The 20,013-nt window shown below is 48.8% G+C and overlaps 1 protein-coding gene across 2 annotated transcripts in view; it reads left to right on the top strand.

Moving 5' to 3' along the window:
- Nucleotides 1-2,876: 2,876 nt before the first annotated feature.
- Nucleotides 2,877-20,013, top strand: part of LOC138282997 (dynein regulatory complex protein 1-like) — a 164,506-nt gene continuing 147,369 nt past the window's right edge. For both annotated transcript variants that reach the window (XM_069221093.1, XM_069221094.1), the window contains exons 1-2: nucleotides 2,877-3,113; nucleotides 8,648-8,735. In XM_069221093.1, coding sequence (XP_069077194.1) covers nucleotides 2,974-3,113; nucleotides 8,648-8,735 — 228 coding nt within the window. In that variant the 5' untranslated portion in view covers nucleotides 2,877-2,973. The remainder of the gene's footprint in view (nucleotides 3,114-8,647; nucleotides 8,736-20,013) is intronic.

Genomic DNA, 20,013 nt, shown 5'->3' with positions numbered 1-20,013 from the left:
CTTCTATACTCTCTATACTGTCCCAGTGGACTCTGGCCACTCAGAGGCACTTCTATACTCTCTGTTCTCTCCTGGTGGACTCCGGCCACTCACAGGCACTTCTATACTCTCTGTACTCTCCTGGTGGACTCCGGCCACTCACAGGCACTTCTATACTCTCTGTACTCTCCTGGTGGACTCCGGCCACTCACAGACACTTCTATACTTTCTGTACTATCCCAGTGGACTCTGGCCACTCAAAGGCACTTCTATGCTCTCTGTACTGTCCCGGTGGACTCCGGCCACTCACAGACACTTCTAGATTCTCTATACTGCCCCAGTGGACTCCGGCCACTCACAGGCACTTCTATACTCTCTGTACTATCCTGGTGGACTCCGGACACTCACAGGCACTTCTATACTCTCTGTACTCTCCTGGTGGACTCCGGCCACTCACAGACACTTCTATACTTTCTGTACTATCCCAGTGGACTCTGGCCACTCAAAGGCACTTCTATGCTCTCTGTACTGTCCCGGTGGACTCCAGTTACTCACAGGCACTTCTACACTCTCTGTACTGTCCCGGTGGACTCCGGCCACTCACAGACACTTCTAGATTCTCTATACTGCCCCAGTGGACTCCGGCCACTCACAGACACTTCTATACTCTCTGTACTGTCCCATTGGACTCTGACACTCACAGCCACTTCTATACCCTCTATACTGTCCCAGTGGACTCCGGCCACTCACAGGCACTTCTATACTCTCTATACTGCCCCAGTGGACTCCGGGCACTTCTATACTTTCTGTACTGTCTCAGTGGACACCAGGCTTTTTTAATCATTGGATTAGGAATGAGGTCAAACATTCTAGATTTCAAGAGAATCCGTGCTATTACTCTCTATGTTAGTGACATTGTAGAGGTGTGTCAGGAGTGTTGTCGCTACATTAATTTGTAGACAATAATGCAGATGAAGTGGTAATAACTGAAATCACTCAAATCAATAAAGCAGGACTTGTAGAGCACAGATACTCACTCGTGAGGAAATCTAGGTGCTGGGATCCTGCTGCGATCAGTTGAAGAGCCATGTGTTGTGTCAATTTCTGAAGTCCGTGGGCAAGGATGCTGTTCAGAGGTGGAGGGGAAGATCTTTTGAAGCCTTGACAGCAAGGTAGTAGAAAGTGCGACCTCTGCTATAGCTTTGACGGATGCGGGGAATGTGTGTGAGGGAGGCGGAGGGTATGGGTTTGGAGGGTTGGTGGTAGTTCAGGTGGTGGCTGATGTATGCTGGTCCTTGGTTGTGAAGGGCAGTCAGACCTGCCAACTTAAACATAACATTTGCAGTGTGAAAGGGGGTTTGGCCTCAAAGGGATGGGGCTTTATGCTGAGAGCTACCTGTTGATGCACTTCTGCCCCCATCGGCTTCTTTCCCCCTCCCATAAAACAAAAATCAAGGGTTGCTTGGGCTGCAGCCGCTGTCCTGGGATGTTTGCACACCTCTTAATGGACATCAGCTACTTGCAGCCTCCAAAGCGGAGCTGGAAATCTACATTTTTCAGTGGTTTCCAGCTTTTCTTGCCAGCCTGTGGTATCCTCCTGTTGGTCTATGCCCAGTTTCACTCTCTCTACTAATGGTATCTCCATGGACATCATTTAGGGGTTGCGACCCCTGGACTGCCCCATGCAACCCATAGCATTGCCTTTGTGACCCCTGGGGTGGCAAAAACTGTGCCAAAAGCACATTGGCAGCTCGTCCTTACGGATGTCAGTTGGGACTCTACTTTCTTTGTTTTCGTTCAATGGTTTTATTACACCAACAGTGAATTTGGTATTATTTGCTATTAGTGCAATACAACAAGGAGCAAAATTAGCTGGAATATGAGATTCCCTGGCTGCTGAGGTAAGTAAAAAAATGTACATTGTGTGTGTGCTTCCGAGTGAGTGTGCGTGTATGTGTAAACTTATGTGTGTCTGAAAGGTCAAAGGGCGTGAGATGTCACTTCCGCTACCCCTGGCATGTTGGTGAATTGACGTTCATGGGTATCTCCCCACTATGTACTGTCCATGATGCTGCGCCCTCTGAAGGTTGTATGTTGAGCTTCAGTGAGGACTCAGCTCTGAGGTGAGGAGGGCGATTACAGCTGTGGCAGAGGTTTACTTAATAGAGGCTTGGTTTTACCTCTCGACCATCTCCTTGCCTCTTCTTGAGAATGCACCCCGGATTCCAAACTGCCACTGTGTGATTTTGGCCCCTCACCGGGCAACCGTGTGAAGAGAGCTGAAATTGTGACACATGGTGGCACAGTGTGAGATGGGAGATCTCGGTCCTGCAGCTGTGTCAGCATCTTGAATTGGTGTCTTTTCTGTATGGGGAGCCAGTAGAGGCTCCTGACATGGGGGTGAGTGGAGGTTCCTGACCTGGGTCCTTTGGGGGATCTTCAGGGTGAGTATGGCTGCTGAGTTCACTTTCCATGGATGAAACTGTTTTGTTCTGCCTCTTGGTTTCACAGTGTTTCACATAAAACTGGAATGTCACACGTAGGCACACTGAAAACTAGAAAATGTCACACATAAGCACACTAATACATGAAACTGAACACTTCTGAGTCTTACTGGTTCTCAGGCAGCGCTGAAGTATGTATAATCTTGCTGTGATATGTATAGTTACGACTGTCTTGTGTGTCATAGCCCAGCAGTATCTTATCTGCAGCTGAATCACTCCTTCCTGTACCCCTGGCTATGAAGGATTCGGGTCGTCCATATATAAAATAGCACTACCAGCCCAACATGGCTGCCAAGTAGGTTAAAGTTCTCAGTTAGTCCTTTCTCCCTTTCGAGCGCGATGCGTTTCCTCCAATGAGGCGCGAGTCACGGTGTCCCTTTGCCGTTACCTAGCGACCGAACGCTGAACGCCGAAGCGCCAGGCAGCTGCACGGCAGAGACAAGCCGAGCTCGCGCAAGTTTTGGAATCCTCGGTAGAGACGGCAGCAACCATGAGCACCGCGCAGCCCCGTGCCTGGCCGCAGCGCGAGGACACCTCGGGCGGCGTCCCCTCCACCGAGTCCGAGGACCAGCAGGAGCGGCTGAGGGCCAGGCGCATGCGCATCGCGGCCCGGGAGGAAACCAAGAGACGGTGAGCGCGTGCAAGGGAGAGCCTGGGGAGCAGGCGACCAATCACAGCGCCCGGCTGCGTCCTTGGCAGCCAATGGGCGACGGCGGACAGTGCACCCTTCTAATTCTTGAAATAGGCTCGAATAATACTGTTTAATGTAATAATTAAGTCAGTAGATGGCACTTGTAATGTGTTGAGCCGGACCGTGTGTGCTGTGGCTAGTGTTTGCGGAATGCATGTTTGTAGAGTCACCCAGGACACGTGGAAGTCTCAGCAGAGAGGCCAGGGACTGTATGGCCCTACACAGTGACCACCACATTAACCTGACCCGCGGCCCATCTTTATTTTACAGCGTACTGTATTGAGCTTAAGTTTTGTTTTCTTTATTACTAGTATCTGCTCCTAAACAATGCAGGCCCTTATTTGTGTTACAAATCCATCAGGAGGAGGCACTTATTCAATTTTTATTTATTTCATGTTCTCACTTGAGATGTCCCCCAGTGTATCACTACAGTCTTTGTTTTATTTCTGCAAGTACATTTTTATTCAATTTAAATACAATAATATCCGCATGTACCATCAGCCAGCACGTTTCAAGGGACACGCCTATTCCTCTGGATTTATGGATCTTTTTTTACATCAGTTTGTAAGATGTCTTATTCATGACAACCTTTTATGAATTACAATGTCCGAATTCTAAGTTGCCCCATTTCGGTAACAGGAACAGAAGTTGTGTGGCCACGACCGAAATCTTACAGACTGATGTCAGAAAAGAATCACAAGCCCTGAGGAAGAGGGCGTGCCCCTCGAAACACACGTTGGCCAGCTGTACATTTTGGATATGAATTTAAATTGAATAAGGATCTACTTGAAGAAGGAGGCAAATACTATTGTGATACACTGTAGATTATCTCAAGTAATTAAATATGTACCTCCTTCTGATACATTTACGCTACTTATAAACTAGTGGGGCTGGTTTGGAGGTGATGGTGCGAGGCTACAGACCCCTAACCCCAAAATCTTTTTGATGTTTTGTTTCCCTTTACTAGTAGAGGCCTGCTACTGAGCAGTGACTATCACTTTCCTAAACCCAATAATGCTCAAACTGTGTGTAAACGATGCCAACGGTGATATTACTTAGGGCCGCTCCTATTATTTTTCGGTCCCCGACCGGAAGGGAAAGCGTGAGGCACCACTGATTTGCATATGATGTGACAGTACAGGAAATGTCATCAACTGAGTATTTATCCTCTGGCATTGTTGAAACGACTTTGCAAGAAGCAGCTGTCCTGATGTAGCTATCAATAAAACCATATATACTGAATAAATAATAGCCCTAATAAAATAAGTACATATATCGTATGTAGGAGGCTGGCTCTGTTTATGGTGAAGCACCCTATACTGAGCCCCGGCAACCCATAGTGATGGTGAATAGAAACTCTCTAGGGGTAGCTGTAGAGATCAGCTAAAGCTTATCTAGTACGTAAAGCACTTGCAACACTACAGTAGTCAGTCACTGATTGTCACACATGAAAGAACCACATCAAGCGCTACAAAAAATAAAGTATTCTTTATTATAACACTAGTACTGTCCTAACTATGGTATATCTTCACTCAGAGATATCTACACACAATTAAAATACTTAGCAACAAAGAGGAAAAGCACAGGAATACATATGGCCCCATGGTGGGGGGGCATATACTAAGAAAGTGGAATGTGAATGGCGTATCCAACCAAGGAGAGTATGTTAGGAGGCTAAGGGCTTGGGAAGTATGAAATCACCCAAGATAAGTACCAGAAGTGTCCCAGTGCCTGGGTGCCGAGTGGTTATCTTGCCACGTCGTCCCTTAGGCTGACATAGGTAAGTCGCACTGGAATGTTTAGGATTCAGGACCCTTCCCAGAGGACCCAGAGGGAGCCAGTTGGCACGAGGAGGGTTGGATGGTGCCCCCACCCGTGTATACCCATAGTGGAGTACCTGCAACAGGGAGCCCAGGTGCATAAGGGTGAAGTGACATCGGAAACCTTTGTTGGAATCAATGGGAGCCTTGTTTGTCTGGCTGCTGTCACGACCCATGGACCAGGTCGGTGGAACCCAAGGGTGGATTCCAGACAAGAAGAACCTGAAAAGGAAGGTGACAGAGTCCAGACCACCCAGAGATGTCGAGGCGGTGCAGGTAGGCAAAGCCCACCCTCCTAGAGGTGAAGTTCCTGTAGGCCGTTGAAGGAAGGAGTCCAGCTGTGGAGTCCAAGGGATGCAGGGAGATCTTTGGAATTGCCCACAAGCTGTCCCACGTCGGTCACCAGATTGCAGGAGTGTCAGCAGGACCACCAGCAAGCATTGATAAACACAAAAGAAGTTGCAGAGAAGTTTGCAGGTTGTTGGGGACCACCAAGGTCCAAGAGACTCGACCCTTGCAGGGGAGTCAGGGCTGGCTCTCAGCACGCAGGAGAGCCAGCAGGAATCATTGGAGCCCCCACCAGTGACACGCTGGCAGCAGGCTTAGGGTGTTGCAGGGAGGCCTCAGCAACACAACAAAGAAGGAGTTCCAAGTCACATGAGTTGCAGGATGGAGGCAGTTCTTGGAGTTGCAGAGTGCTGGAGGCTGGGATTTCTTGTAGCTTGAAGATCTCGTGGAGGAACAGCCAACAAGCCTTTGGTAAGAGCAGCAGTCCGAGTGCACAGGGGTTCCGTTCCATTGGCTGCAGCGAGTGCCCACCGTCTCCTAACTTGGTCAGAAGACAAGTTGGACCCAGAGAGGACCACAGAACCACCACCTGTTTAGCAGAGCCTTTTGATGTCCATGGGATAGCAGGATCCTCCAACCGATCGTTCTCGTCTTAAGGTGCCTACGGATGCAGGAGAGTAACTCCCAACACTCCAAGGGAGATTCCTTCTTGCTTCCTGATGCACACAGACCACATGTGACCCTGAAGTATGCACATCCCGGGATGTTGCAGAATTCTTGCAGGAGTCGGAGAAACAATGTTGCAGTGGGTGCCCTCCCAACTGGATACAGTCTTGTTTTGGTTCTTAAGGCAGACCAGCAGCGGTTGCAGAGGCTAGCAGCAGAAGAGTCTTGCAGCCAGTTCCTTGTAGAGTCTTCCTCAACAAATCTGGGGACCCACTCTCAGGGAAGCCCTTAAGTAACCCTAAAAAGGGTTTGGACACTATCTGCAGAGACCCACCCTATCAGAGGTGGTCAGGGACATCACCCATCTGGCCTAACCAGCCAGGTGCTTCCAGTGGCCTCTGCACATCTTATTTCCAAGATAGCAGAATCAAGTTGGCAGAGCTCTGTGCAGCTCCCTAGCAAAGGAGCTGGACAGTGGGGTGGTCAGTTCCCTGTGCTTTGCGTGGTTGTGTACCAGAGCGGGAACCGGGGTTAATGCACTGGCTCAAACCGGTTTATGCAAGGAGGGCACCAAATGTGCCCTTCAAACTGGTCTAGTTGCACTGAGAGGCCACCCCATCCCACCCCAGCCCAGAAACACCCACCCACCCTCTTCCTTACAGGAAATCCTTTGTTCTGCCTTCCCCTGCTCATCAGCAGGAGGGCAGACATTGTCCAGGGTCGGCAGCAGCACGGGCTGACATGCAGACCCTGCAAAGCTGTACAGGCAGATCTTGGAGATCCCAATTAACACTGGGATCGGTGTAGCTGCATAATTTTAACATGTTTGATACCTAAAATGCCTAGATGCGGGGAAGCCATTATGTAGTTGGGCTACTTGTGTTGACCAGTGTTCACTACATGCCTTGAAATGACGTCCCAGCACTTGCAAAGCCCAGCAGATGGAGTCTGGGCTTTGTAGGGGCATCTCTGCTCATGCAGGATTGCCCTCACACTCGGGACCATGCACCCTGCCCTTGGGCTGAAGGTCCTACCGTAGGGGTGACTTACACTTTCCAAGTGCAGTGACCGCGATATAAGGCAAGCCTTATATCTAAAGTGAGAGGTGCTGCATGCACCATTTCACGCAGGCTGCAATGTCACACCTGAAGACACAGTTTGTATGGGCTTCCATGGGTGGCATAATACGTGCTGCAGCCCATGGGAAACCACTGGTGTAGCAATGCCCTGGGTACCTAAGTACCATACACTAGGGCCTTACATGTGGGTACCAGTATGCCAATTGTGGGCTGTTAAAGTTACCTTGTAACCAGTTTTAGAACAGAGAGTACTGACACTGGGGTCCGGGTTAGCAGGATCCCAGTGTACTACAGTCCAAACACACTGACACTAGGCAATACGTACGTGGGGGTAACTATGCTAGAAAGATGCCACTTTCCGACATCTTACCACTCGGTTAAGTGGAGATATCTTAGATTAGTCACACTCGGTTGAAAAGCGTGCCCTGACTCTTTCCAGCAGTTACCTACTTACTCAAATGTTACGTTTTTTTCCAGAGCTGCGTGTATGTAGCATTTAAATAGCACAAACCTAACTAAAAAGCAGTGCAGCATCAAATGCAAGGACACAGTCGACACACAGCTGTGGCTCATAGGCTAGCGCCGCAACACCGAGGGGATGGAACCTCCTCCTCTGGGTCTCGCAGCTATGACCCAACACTGTGAGGCACAATGGAAGGGGCACCACTCCTCTGTGACGGGGGGGGCGCCTTTTATCTACTGGGCCTCGCACTGCTGGTTCATAGGTGACATTCCTAGGAGCGGGGGGTTCCCCTGCATTAGGCCTGGCAGCTATGACCCAGAGCTGTACATTTCTATTTTAACTCGAAGATAATAAAAGGTAAAGGCATTCCACCTCCATGCACACTGAGAATCTGGTTTAGAGTTTATGGGAACTATTCTGTTTTGCAAAAATAGCACTAAATGGAGTGTTCTACAGGGGAATTATTTTTGCCATACATTCCATATGAAGAAGTAATTCTGTCTGTGGAATCTATCCTAAACCATGGGTTTAACATCCCCTCCAAAACTTGTAACATTTCCTAGTCCCATGCAACTTTGAATCCAGCCATACTTTTTTTCCACTAATTTTCTTAAATTGGAGAACACAAACCTTGTGCATAAGCTCACTGAAAGAATGCAAAAAATGGTATCATTAATGATGGTTGGATTTCTCTTTCAAAAATAATGGCTCTTGGTAGTAAAAAGCCTGGCGTGCCTGCCACCACAGGCTCTTAAATTGAAAACGTGTCTTGGAAGAGGCTAAAGTTGATGGACATTCTCTGCAGGCGCGATGTCCATCAATGCGCAGACATACAATTCATCCTGTCGCACTAGGTGACCGTAGGGAGACCAGTAACTGGTTTTAATGCTCCTAAGATGGCGAAGTGTTCTTCGAAGAGTGAGGTACAGAGTGGTGGGGTACTGTTCAATATTGAGCTGAAATATTGGAATTTTTTAGAAATAAGTGAAGGCAGATATGTTTGTGGTGGGCCTTCAGAAGAAGCTTTATATTCCTAAGGGTGAAAGGCTCATTTACACTGCAACCAGAATTGCTGCATGCCTTCTCTCCTTGGTGTGTAGAATTGAATACTGGATCTTTGGAAGTGATGAGAAAGTATATCTGTCTGTCCCCCCCAGAATGGCGCTCGGAGAAGATCCCAACGCAAGGAAGGACGAGAAGGAAGACCTCACCCGGACCCATCAGCAGATAGAGGACAGCCGACTGGTGAGGACAAGGCTTCGTGATTAGTTCATCACGAGCATGATTAGTTCATCATAAGAGAGTCTCTATGGGTTTATGAACTCTGTAGGTGAGCTGAAACACAAGCACGCTGGCTCAGTGAGATACTGCTCCAGGGATGTCTGTGAGCTAAGAGTGAGGTGGGACCGAGTCAGGTAGATCTGGAGTTATTCCAGGGCCAGAACATGCCGTAGCCCACCAAACCACAGTGCGGGGGGGGAGGTGGTGTCTTTTTCCCAGAACAGAGCTATTCGTTGCTTGCTGCTCCAGTTCTTGTATTCTGGGAGGGCCCATCGTCGTCATATCCGTTAAGCTATTAGGTCCAAGCCTCAGTGGTGTGCATGGCAGCTCTTCCGGTGATGGGCAGATTATGGCATCCTTAATGTGCCCCGGGACACACACACACACACTCACACTCTCTCTCTCTCAAGACCACCAGATGTTCATGAAGGTTCCCTCCCTGGAACCACATCTGCAGCAGCTATCCGGCTGGAGTGGGAGGTGCACTGGTGTGAGGTACTATTGATAAATGAGTGTGCCACCTCCCTTAATGGGCTACTTGTGAACAGGGAGTGCATCTTTAATTATAGGGGCAGAGAAGCAAAATGACTCGCCGTGCTATGGGTGCCCTCAACAATTTATAATGTGGCCAAGTAACTCTAGGTGTGACAAAGCAGTCGGCATTGCTTTGTAATTTGTGAGTTCCTTTTCAGGCTGAGCAATAGATGGAACAAACGATATTAAAAAAACAGGAGTGGTTTTTACTTGAACATTAGCAGTTAGTGACCAGGGACGTAGATACGTCCAGAGAACCAACCGCGGGTAAGGGGGAGCGGAGACGGCTCTGGCGAGGGGGAGGGAAGTCTGGGAGCCGGAAGAGCTGATGGAAGAGAGGGCAGCTGGCCAGCTGGAGAGGAGAGGGCAAGATGGAATGGCAGAGTGGAAGAAGGGATCTGAGGAGGTAAAGGAACACAGGATCGGAGGAGGTAGTGGACCTCGGGATCTGAGGAGGTAGTGGGACAACGGATCGGAGGAGGTAGTGGAAGAAGGGATCTGAAGAGGTAGTGGAAGAAGGGATCTGAGGAGGTAGAGGAACAAGGGACCTGAGGAGGTAGCGGAACAAGCAATCAGAGGCGGTAGTGGGACAAGGGATCGGAGGCGGTAGTGGAACAAGGGATCTGAGGAGGTAGCGGACCAAGGGATCTGAGGAGGTAGTGGAACAAGGGAGTAGTACTACAGGGTATGAGGAGGTAGCAGTACTAGGGATATGAGGAGGTAGCAGAACTAGGGGGTATGAGGAGGTAGCAATACTAGGGGATATGATGAGGTAGCAATACTAGGGGATATGAGGAGGTAGCAATACTTGGGGTATGAGGAGGTAGCAGTACTAGGGATATGAGGGCGTAGTAGTACCTGGGGAGGTATGAGGAGGTAACAGTACTAGGAATATGAGGATGTATCAGTACTAAGGGATATGAAGAGGTAGCAGTATTAGGGATATGGGGAGTCAGCGGTACTAGGGGGTAGGGGGTATGAGGAGTCAGCAGTGCTAGGGGGTATGAGGAGTCAGCAGTGCTAGGGGGTATGAGGAGTCAGCAGTACTAGGGGGTATGAGGAGTCAGCAGTACTAGGGGGTATGAGGAGTCAGCAGTACTAGGGGGTATGGGGAGTCAGCAGTACTAGGGGGTATGGGGAATCAGCAGTACTAGGGGGTATGGGGAGTCAGCAGAACTAGGGGCTATGGGGAATCAGCAGTACTGGGGGCTATGAGGAGGCTGCAGCACTAGGGACTATGAGGAGGCGGCAGTACAAGGGGGTATGGGGAGTCAGCAGTACTAGGGGGTATGGGGAGTCAGCAGTACTAGGGGGTATGGGGAATCAGCAGTACTAGGGGGTATGGGGAGTCAGCAGAACTAGGGGCTATGGGGAATCAGCAGTACTGGGGGCTATGAGGAGGCAGCAGTACTAGGGGCTATGAGGAGGCAGCAGTACTAGGGGATATGGGGAGTCGGCAGTACTAGGGGATATGGGGAGTCGGCAGTACTAGGGGCTATGAGGAGGCAGCAGTACTAGGGGCTATGAGGAGTCGGCAGTACTAGGGGCTATGAGGAGGCAGCAGTACTAGGGGCTATGAGGAGGCGGCAGTACTAGGGGCTATGGGGAGGCAGCAGTACTAGGGGCTATGGGGAGGCAGCAGTACTAGGGGCTATGGGGAGGCAGCAGTACTAGGGGCTATGAGGAGGCAGCAGTTCTAGGGGCTATGAGGAGGCAGCAGTTCTAGGGGCTATGGGGAGGCAGCAGTTCTAGGGGCTATGGGGAGGCAGCAGTTCTAGGGGCTATGGGGAGGCAGCAGTTCTAGGGGCTATGGGGAGGCAGCAGTACTAGGGGGTATGAGGGCAGCAGTACTAGGGGCTATGAGGAGGCAGCAGTACTAGGGGCTATGAGGAGGCAGCAGTACTAGAGGGTATGAGCAGTCGGCAGTACTAGGGGCTATGAGGAGGCAGCAGTACTAGGGTCTATGAGGAGGCGGCAGTACTAGGGGCTATGAGGAGTCGGCAGTACTAGGGGCTATGAGGAGTCGGCAGTACTAGGGGCTATGAGGAGTCGGCAGTACTAGGGGCTATGAGGAGTCGGCAGTACTAGGGGCTATGGGGAGTCGGCAGTACTAGGGGCTATGGGGAGGCAGCAGTACTAGGGACTATGGGGAGGCAGCAGTACTAGGGGCTATGAGGAGGCAGCAGTTCTAGGGGCTATGAGGAGGCAGCAGTTCTAGGGGCTATGGGGAGGCAGCAGTTCTAGGGCCTATGGGGAGGCAGCAGTACTAGGGTGTATGTGGGCAGCAGTACTAGGGGGTATGAGGGCAGCAGTACTAGGGGCTATGAGGAGGCAGCAGTACTAGGGGCTATGAGGAGGCAGCAGTACTAGGGGGTATGAGGAGTCGGCAGTACTAGGGGCTATGAGGAGTCGGCAGTACTAGGGGCTATGGGGAGGCAGCAGTACTAGGGGCTATGGGGAGGCAGCAGTACTAGGGGCTATGGGGAGGCAGCAGTACTAGGGGCTATGAGGAGGCAGCAGTTCTAGGGGCTATGGGGAGGCAGCAGTTCTAGGGGCTATGGGGAGGCAGCAGTTCTAGGGGCTATGGGGAGGCAGCAGTACTAGGGGGTATGAGGGCAGCAGTACTAGGGGCTATGAGGAGGCAGCAGTACTAGGGGCTATGAGGAGGCAGCAGTACTAGGGGGTATGAGGAGTCGGCAGTACTAGGGGGTATGAGGAGTCGGCAGTTCTAGGGGCTATGGGGAGGCGGCAGTTCTCGGAGCTATGGGGAGGCGGCAGTACTAGGGGGTATGAGGAGGCAGCAGTACTAGGGGTATGAGGAGGCAGCAGTACTAGGGGCTATGGGGAGGCAGCAGTACTAGAGGGTATGGGGAGTCGGCAGTACTAGGGGGTATGAGGAGTCGGCAGTACTAGGGGGTATGAGGAGGCGGCAGTTCTAGGGGCTATGGGGAGGCAGCAGTGCTAGGGGGTATGAGGAGGCAGCAGTACTAGAGGGTATGAGGAGGCAGCAGTACTAGGGGCTATGAGGAGGCAGCAGTACTAGGGGCTATGGGGAGGCAGCAGTACTAGAGGGTATGGGGAGTCGGCAGTACTAGGGGGTATGAGGAGTCGGCAGTACTAGGGGGTATGAGGAGGCGGCAGTTCTAGGGGCTATGGGGAGGCAGCAGTACTAGGGGGTATGAGGAGGCAGCAGTACTAGGGGCTATGAGGAGGCAGCAGTACTAGGGGCTATGGGGAGGCAGCAGTACTAGAGGGTATGGGGAGTCGGCAGTACTAGGGGGTATGAGGAGTCGGCAGTACTAGGGGGTATGAGGAGTCGGCAGTACTAGGGGCTATGAGGAGGCAACATTACTAGGGGCTATGAGGAGGCAGCAGTACTAGGGGTAGCAGTGTTAGGGGGTGCAGTGCTAGTACTGCAAAGCTCCTCTGGTTTCTTTGTAACTCGCTCCCTGAATGTGTCCTCGTTGCAGAGCTTCCTCTCTTAGGCAGGAGGCTCGCTCCTCTCCTCACCCGGCTATAGATTTTCCTCCTTCTGTTACGTGATGTTAATTGGATTTCTAAAGAGCCCACCTCATCCCCAATGGGATCTCCGGCCTTGAGCAGAACTGAATTGAGAAAGCAGTAACCACGCTAACCTGAAGAAACATGGCTGGCAAGGTCATATCAGACTAATCCCACGTTTCCAGAGACTTCCGGAACTCTGGCTCTTGGGCACAGACACAGATATGGTAGAAGAGTACTCCAATGACCAGACAGAGGGTGGAGAAGGGACAGCCACCCATACCTTGTAATCATAGCCTTGTTGGCTGATGAAGGTGCTCTGGCTGGTCCATAAATGTTAATTCATTCTGTTTGCAGGTAATCAGTGCCAGAGGAGTGGGCTGCCCTATGTGCATGTCAGAGTAGCGTGAAGATGGCTCGGTAGCCAATGGAGAGATTTAAGGCTGACTAACACAGATGCTCTCCTTGGTAGATTGCAGAGCATGAGAGCAGCCATATTTTAATACTTTGCAGGTGTCTAAAAAGGTAGTTGGCCATTCCCACAGATAGGGCATTCCCGCAGCCAAGCCGACTTCTAATAAGCGCTGGGCCTGTTGTATGATGGTCCTGCGATGTTGAATAGGTCTCCATTTAAAGATCCTTCCCAATAAACCCAGATTTCAGTAGCAAGCGCCACACCTGCATGTACCTGGCTGATCATGGAAAGCGAGTCATTGGTTGTGATTCCTGGATTCCTGGCATATTTGTTTGGTGTGGAATCAGGGCCAAGTACACAGCACCATGTGTTATTCGGTATTGAGCCCACCTTCCCAAACAGGATACCCTCTGTCCTATCCCTGTTTAACTCCATGCCGCGGTCCTGCATCCAAGCGCTTCTGATGGTGGACACCCCAACAGGTGTCCTCTTGGTCTTTCAGTGTTATCTGCTGTAGGTACAATTAAGTGAGTGCTCTATGTGTAGGATGTAATTCTGAAACCCAATGCTCTTACAGTGTTTGACAGACACGTCATGAAGATATTAAAAACTCGGGTAAAGGATAACAGATCATTTATTACTCACGCGTAATTAATTTTAATCATTAGATGCAATAACAATTCGTATAATCGTGAATAAAATTGAAGAACGTTTACAATTGATATTAGGCCATCCGTTTAAAAAACAAACCATTACTAGGTTTCTGAAAGCAGGTGTAAATCTACTAAAAGGATAGGACATACACGAGATATCAGTAAAACAGTCTTTTAACCTTATAAGTCACAACTATCACTTCGCTGCCCAGTCCTCTCCTACATATGTAAGAGGGGTAGCATTGCCACCCCGGGGCACTGTTTTATACATTTCTGTGATAAGCGTGTCCAGCAGAAGGGTGTGTGCCCAGTAGTGTTTCGCTCCCGTAAACAATTGTTTACATCAGTGGTTCCCAACCTTTTGATTTCTAAGGACCCCCACTTTAACATTAATGGAACCCAGGGACCCCCACTGAATCATTATGGGAATCCGGGGACCCCCGCCTGAGTCATTACTGGAATCTGGGGACCTAATTTGTCAATATTTGTTCATAGTTTTTAATTTTCTAGGCTCCCGCGGACCCCCTGAGAAGGCTTCGCGGACCCCCAGGGGTCCCCGGACCACAGGTTGGGAACCACTGGTTTACATCAATTGTGCTTTCATTGCTTGAATCAAAGGATCCAAGGAGGGCCCCATGGCGACTTTGTTGTCTTTAGAAATCATGACAAAAGGGGGGGGGCTTTGACCTTTGCTACCTTCTTTTGTGGGTTCTAGGTTCCTCTCAAGTCCATTCAAACACTGCGAGATATGTACAGTTGTTCTTTAGTAATGATGTTGTCGCTGACGCACCACGTTCCAGACTTGTTCATTTTTCTACCAAATATTACTATTTAGCTTTTACTTAGATTGATCTCTAACTTGTTTTGCACAGTGTACTCATGTAAATGATTGATTGGTCTTGGTAGCCCGACATTTGTTTTACTGAATAACACTAGATCATCCAGCGCAAAGTAGATTTGATATTTGAGCACTTCCTAGTTTAGGAGAGTGCGCTTTGCTGTTGTCTAGCGCTTCCAACAAGTCAGCAATGTAGAGATTGAATAAGGCGGGCGCTAGCACACTGCCCTGCTTCAGGCTAGTTCGATTAACAATCCTTCTGGAGAGGTGGCCCAGTCAACCAGCTGTATTGGTGTATACTAATTCAGTCGCTCTCAAGAGGTTTGGAGGGTGACTCCATATATATATATATATATATATAGCTAAAACAGCTGGGTATGCATTCTTGCAATGCGCTGTAATTTTGATACCATAATTTCGGTAAAGGGATCTCTTCAGAAACACACGTCCTGCTATGATCGCGTGGAAAAGGTTGCCAGGGTCGTCTCTGCCAGTTGAGCTCCATGCGGTGGTAAAAATTCAGCTGAGACTATGTCCGTAGATGTAAGTTGTGCTAGATCCATGTCAGTGTTTAACAATCCTAAGATATTACCACGATCTAGGAGGTCATGTGATCCCCGGGTAGGTATTTTGGAATCCATAGTAACTTGTTGCCTACTAAATTCGGGGAAGCGGTTAACTGGTTGATGCTGTCTGAAAGATTCCTCGTCCCACAGCTCCATGATTTTGATTTGATTGTGTATGGCCTGTGGCATTTCCTATATCCGTGTGGTTTAACACTGTGGTTTGTGTTCTTGGTGGATTTTGAACTGTCCTTTCCCCATTTATGAAGGCATTTGTCGATGGTGACTCTCTTGGCTCCCACCTTGAATTATGATCTACTTGCTGTATCCCGATGTTTACCTCTTTTGTTTCCTTGATTTGTGGGCCAGGCAGTGCCTTTTCTGCTCTATTATTCGGTGCTAGATCCAGTTCTGGACTCGTCGTTACCTGCGTCTGTCCCAGGTTTGTCATTGCCTGCTCCAGCTTGTTTTCAAGGGAGGGCTTGATGTGGGAAGCTTCTCAGCAACCACTGTTGAATCTGAGCAAATGTTTAATCCCTCTTAGATTTTTTTTTTGTCTATTGTGTCAGTGATGTTCACTGAAGAGGAGATTCACACACCTGGATCGTGGGCACAACCTCAGTCCAGAGATTGGAAGTGCCTTGATTGTTGTTGCGTGGGTATCGTTGCATCGTGCTGCTTGTTCCACGGTTTGTTGGTCAGCATGACACGTCTGATCTTGGGCTGTAGGAAGCTCAACCTCATGATTATCACAATACTAAGATTTCAGGAGAAAATCTAATAGAATTTTTGCTACTCATTCAGGTTTAAAGTCTCAGTTTTTTGCTTTCCGGTGTGCTTCTATGACAGTTTTTCTCGTTGGTATCAGTGGCCATTGGTACCATGTCCCCATGAAGAGAGTTTTTTCTGTGTTAGGAACAGGACAGATCTTAAGTTGTTTCTCATTTGTGACTGGGTGTCGGTGTGCTGTGCCACTTCAGGAGGAGATGCCACCAACTGGACCGAACTGTCAATTTCTTTTTGTACTGATTTGTTGTTATTACTGATTTTGCCTTAATTTGAGAGTTGTGGCTTGAGCGTGAGCCGGGGGGGGAATTCAACATTCATGTCTTTAACAAATTGTGTACGACCACTCATCTTGCTCTGTACTGCGTCATGTTTTATGTGTCATTGATTAGTGCACTCAGAAGAGTGTTTAACACTGAAGGGAGAAATACAAGCTTATCCAGTATTGGCGAGCAGGCACACAAATTGAACTTTACTTCTGGGTCAGAGTGCACCTGGACACTTAAGTTATTGAGTTGATCCAGTTTTGAATCAAACATTAAAAAGTGTCAGGCTCAGGGAAGAGCCCTGGAGGATGCCACAGTTGACAGGCACTGTTTCTGATCTAGATGAGGGAAGATGAATAGATTGGGAACTCCAGTCAGGAATGATCAGCATCATTTGAGAGTGGCGGAGTACAATCTCATGCAGCCATTTGATAAGCAAAGGATGTGATCAGTATCAGACTGCGGAGAGGTCAGGTTGGATGAGGGCAGCAGATTTGCCCTCATCCACCGTGAGCCTGATGTTGTTCGACACAGCTGACCGAGTGGTTTCGTTGCTGCTAGAGCCTGTTTCCAAGCTCTAGGGTACTCAGCTGGTTCAATGCAACTGTTAGCTAAATTTGTTAGATAACGACTTTATAGAGAAGCAAAGTGAACAAAGATGTAATGCGAACAGGGGTGTAAAGGGAACCTGACTTGACCTCCTCTCTTCCTCCAGTTTCTGGGTGGTCAAGTAATCTGAAACATTCCCATGTGGCAAAAAGTGCTACTTCCATATTGAACAGGAGTTGATCAGTGCTGAGTTGGGGCTGGAAATTGAGATAGATTTTATATACTTTGACTTTGAAATATGCCGCCAGATCATCACAAGCGGTAGGTGGGTCAGGATGGATTGGCTAACCCCGGTTCGATGACCAGGTCCCTTTACAGTTTTATAGAGTTTGCTGGAGGAGTTCTTGGTACCTTCTCTTTATGATTAAAATGTTTGTGGCGACCCTGCTAAAGCATTTTATGGTAATCTTTGGGAGACCTTAAACTTGTCTCTAAGATCTTCTGTTTATCTCCAGTGTCTCTAACTGCTTGCATTCCCTGGTGCAGAGTTTCAATTCCAAAGTATATTACTTAGCTGGGGCCGAGCGCTTTGTGGAGTTACTGTTTTTTTTAAAGAACTCTGAGATCCATAGCCCTTTCCATGTTAAGGTTAAATTGTGTAACTGCCTCACGGATAGTATGGCCAACACCTGCATTACAGGTGTGTAAATTCTCCTCCAGAATGCTGTTGTTCAGCGTCTTCTAGCCTCTGAGCTGTGAGGCATTTGCTTTGCAGACCGTTGCCAGACCTCTGTCAAAAGTCGCAGAAGACTTCATTAAGGAATGGTCAGAGCAGAAGAGGGGTTTAGTGGAGTTTACAGTGAGTGACTTTGTTAGTGAACAAAACATCTGAACTATGGCCCGCATTATGGGTTGGGATGCAGATCTTTTGATGTGGATTAGGATCTCCATATCCTTTCATAGTTTGAAAATGTAATCACCAATTACAAGAAAATGCCTGTACTCCATAGCAAACGGATCCAGCAAATCAGTTATCTCAGAACTAAAACAAGACGCGGCAGCAGGCTGGCTTTATATGAGGGTACCTCCAATATGGGTCTTCTACTCCAGTGATGAACTAAAACAAGATGCGGCAGCAGGCTGGCTTTATATGAGGGTACCTCCAATATGGGTCTTCTACTCCAGTGATGAACTAAAACAAGATGTGGCAGCAGGCTGGCTTTATATGAGGGTACCTCCAATATGGGTCTTCTACTCCAGTGATGAACTAAAACAAGATGCGGCAGCAGGCTGGCTTTATATGAGGGTACCTCCAATATGGGTCTTCTACTCCAGTGATGAACTAAAACAAGATGCGGCAGCAGGCTGGCTTTATATGAGGGTACCTCCAATACTGGTCTTCTACTCCAGTGATGAACTAAAACAAGATGCGGCAGCAGGCTGGCTTTATATGAGGGTACCTCCAATACTGGTCTTCTACTCCAGTGATGAACTAAAACAAGACGCGGCAGCAGGCTGGCTTTATATGAGGGTACCTCCAATATGGGTCTTCTACTCCAGTGATGAACTAAAACAAGATGCGGCAGCAGGCTGGCTTTATATGAGGGTACCTCCAATATGGGTCTTCTACTCCAGTGATGAACTAAAACAAGATGTGGCAGCAGGCTGGCTTTATATGAGGGTACCTCCAATATGGGTCTTCTACTCCAGTGATGAACTAAAACAAGATGCGGCAGCAGGCTGGCTTTATATGAGGGTACCTCCAATATGGGTCTTCTACTCCAGTGATGAACTAAAACAAGATGCGGCAGCAGGCTGGCTTTATATGAGGGTACCTCCAATACTGGTCTTCTACTCCAGTGATGAACTAAAACAAGACGCGGCAGCAGGCTGGCTTTATATGAGGGTACCTCCAATACTGGTCTTCTACTCCAGTGATGAACTAAAACAAGATGCGGCAGCAGGCTGGCTTTATATGAGGGTACCTCCAATACTGGTCTTCTACTCCAGTGATGAACTAAAACAAGACGCGGCAGCAGGCTGGCTTTATATGAGGGTACCTCCAATACTGGTCTTCTACTCCAGTGATGAACTAAAACAAGACGCGGCAGCAGGCTGGCTTTATATGAGGGTACCTCCAATATGGGTCTTCTACTACAGCAGAGGTCTTCAAACTTTTTGATGCCGGGACCCCCTCTCAAAAGTTTTTTTTAGGCATAAGGACCCGGTCCTGACAAAAATTTCTAGAACCTGGTATTCCTCATCATCGACAATCCCCATTTCCCATTGCAAATAATTTTTACGGTGAGGAAATAATATGAAACGGTGTTTAGCAAACCAAAGGTCAGTGAGTGTGGGGCGTGGTCAAGGGTGTGGCTAAAAACAAAGGTCCTCGTTTATGAGGGATTGGCGTGAGGCAGCGCCGCAAGTCTTCTTGCTACACTGCCCTACGCCAATATAAGAGGGCAGGAATGCACCGCATTTATGAAATACATTCATGTCCTTCCCCCTGCGCTGGCGCACAAATTGCTGCCTAGCGCCAATCTAGGCAGGGTTGTCTTTGTGCAGGAAGGGGCACCTTCCTGAACAAAAACAATCCTTTATGGTATTTTCCTCTTTCCATGTGTGCAGCAGAATGCAACACACATGGAAAGAGGAACAACATGAAGAGAAATTAAAACATTTCTCCTCATTCTGCCTGTGAAAGGTTTTGGCACTGCTCCAGTTTACGTGATTTTGTAAAACCTGGACAGTGTCAAAATCCAAGGGTGTTGTGTGGAAACACCCACTGCAAAGCCCATGGAACTCCTCCTTGACACAGAGTAAGGCAACGCACCGGCTTGTGCTGCTTTGACGTTCTCCATATCTATGAGGCCATGCAAAGCCGCGCAGGGTGGCTGTGCGTTGCCTCAGAGGTGTGAGTGAGAGGTTTGTGCCGCTGCAGCATCAATAAAAGTGATTCTCTGGTGGCACGAGTCCCACATAGATATGCCCGAAAATAGTCTGTCCTTTTTTTTTAAAGTCCTTCACTGTCAGGTAGCAACATATAAAATAACAGGCAGCTTAAAGGAACAATAAATACAAGAAAGTGGTTACTCATTGGGAAATGCACTGTAGTCCATTTTAAAAACCTCTAT

Source organism: Pleurodeles waltl, chromosome 2_2 (genome assembly GCF_031143425.1).
Source record: "Pleurodeles waltl isolate 20211129_DDA chromosome 2_2, aPleWal1.hap1.20221129, whole genome shotgun sequence".
In the NCBI taxonomy this organism is placed as follows: domain Eukaryota; kingdom Metazoa; phylum Chordata; class Amphibia; order Caudata; family Salamandridae; genus Pleurodeles; species Pleurodeles waltl.
Note: the sequence above shows the minus strand (reverse complement) of the source record. Positions and strands in the feature narration are given on the sequence as shown.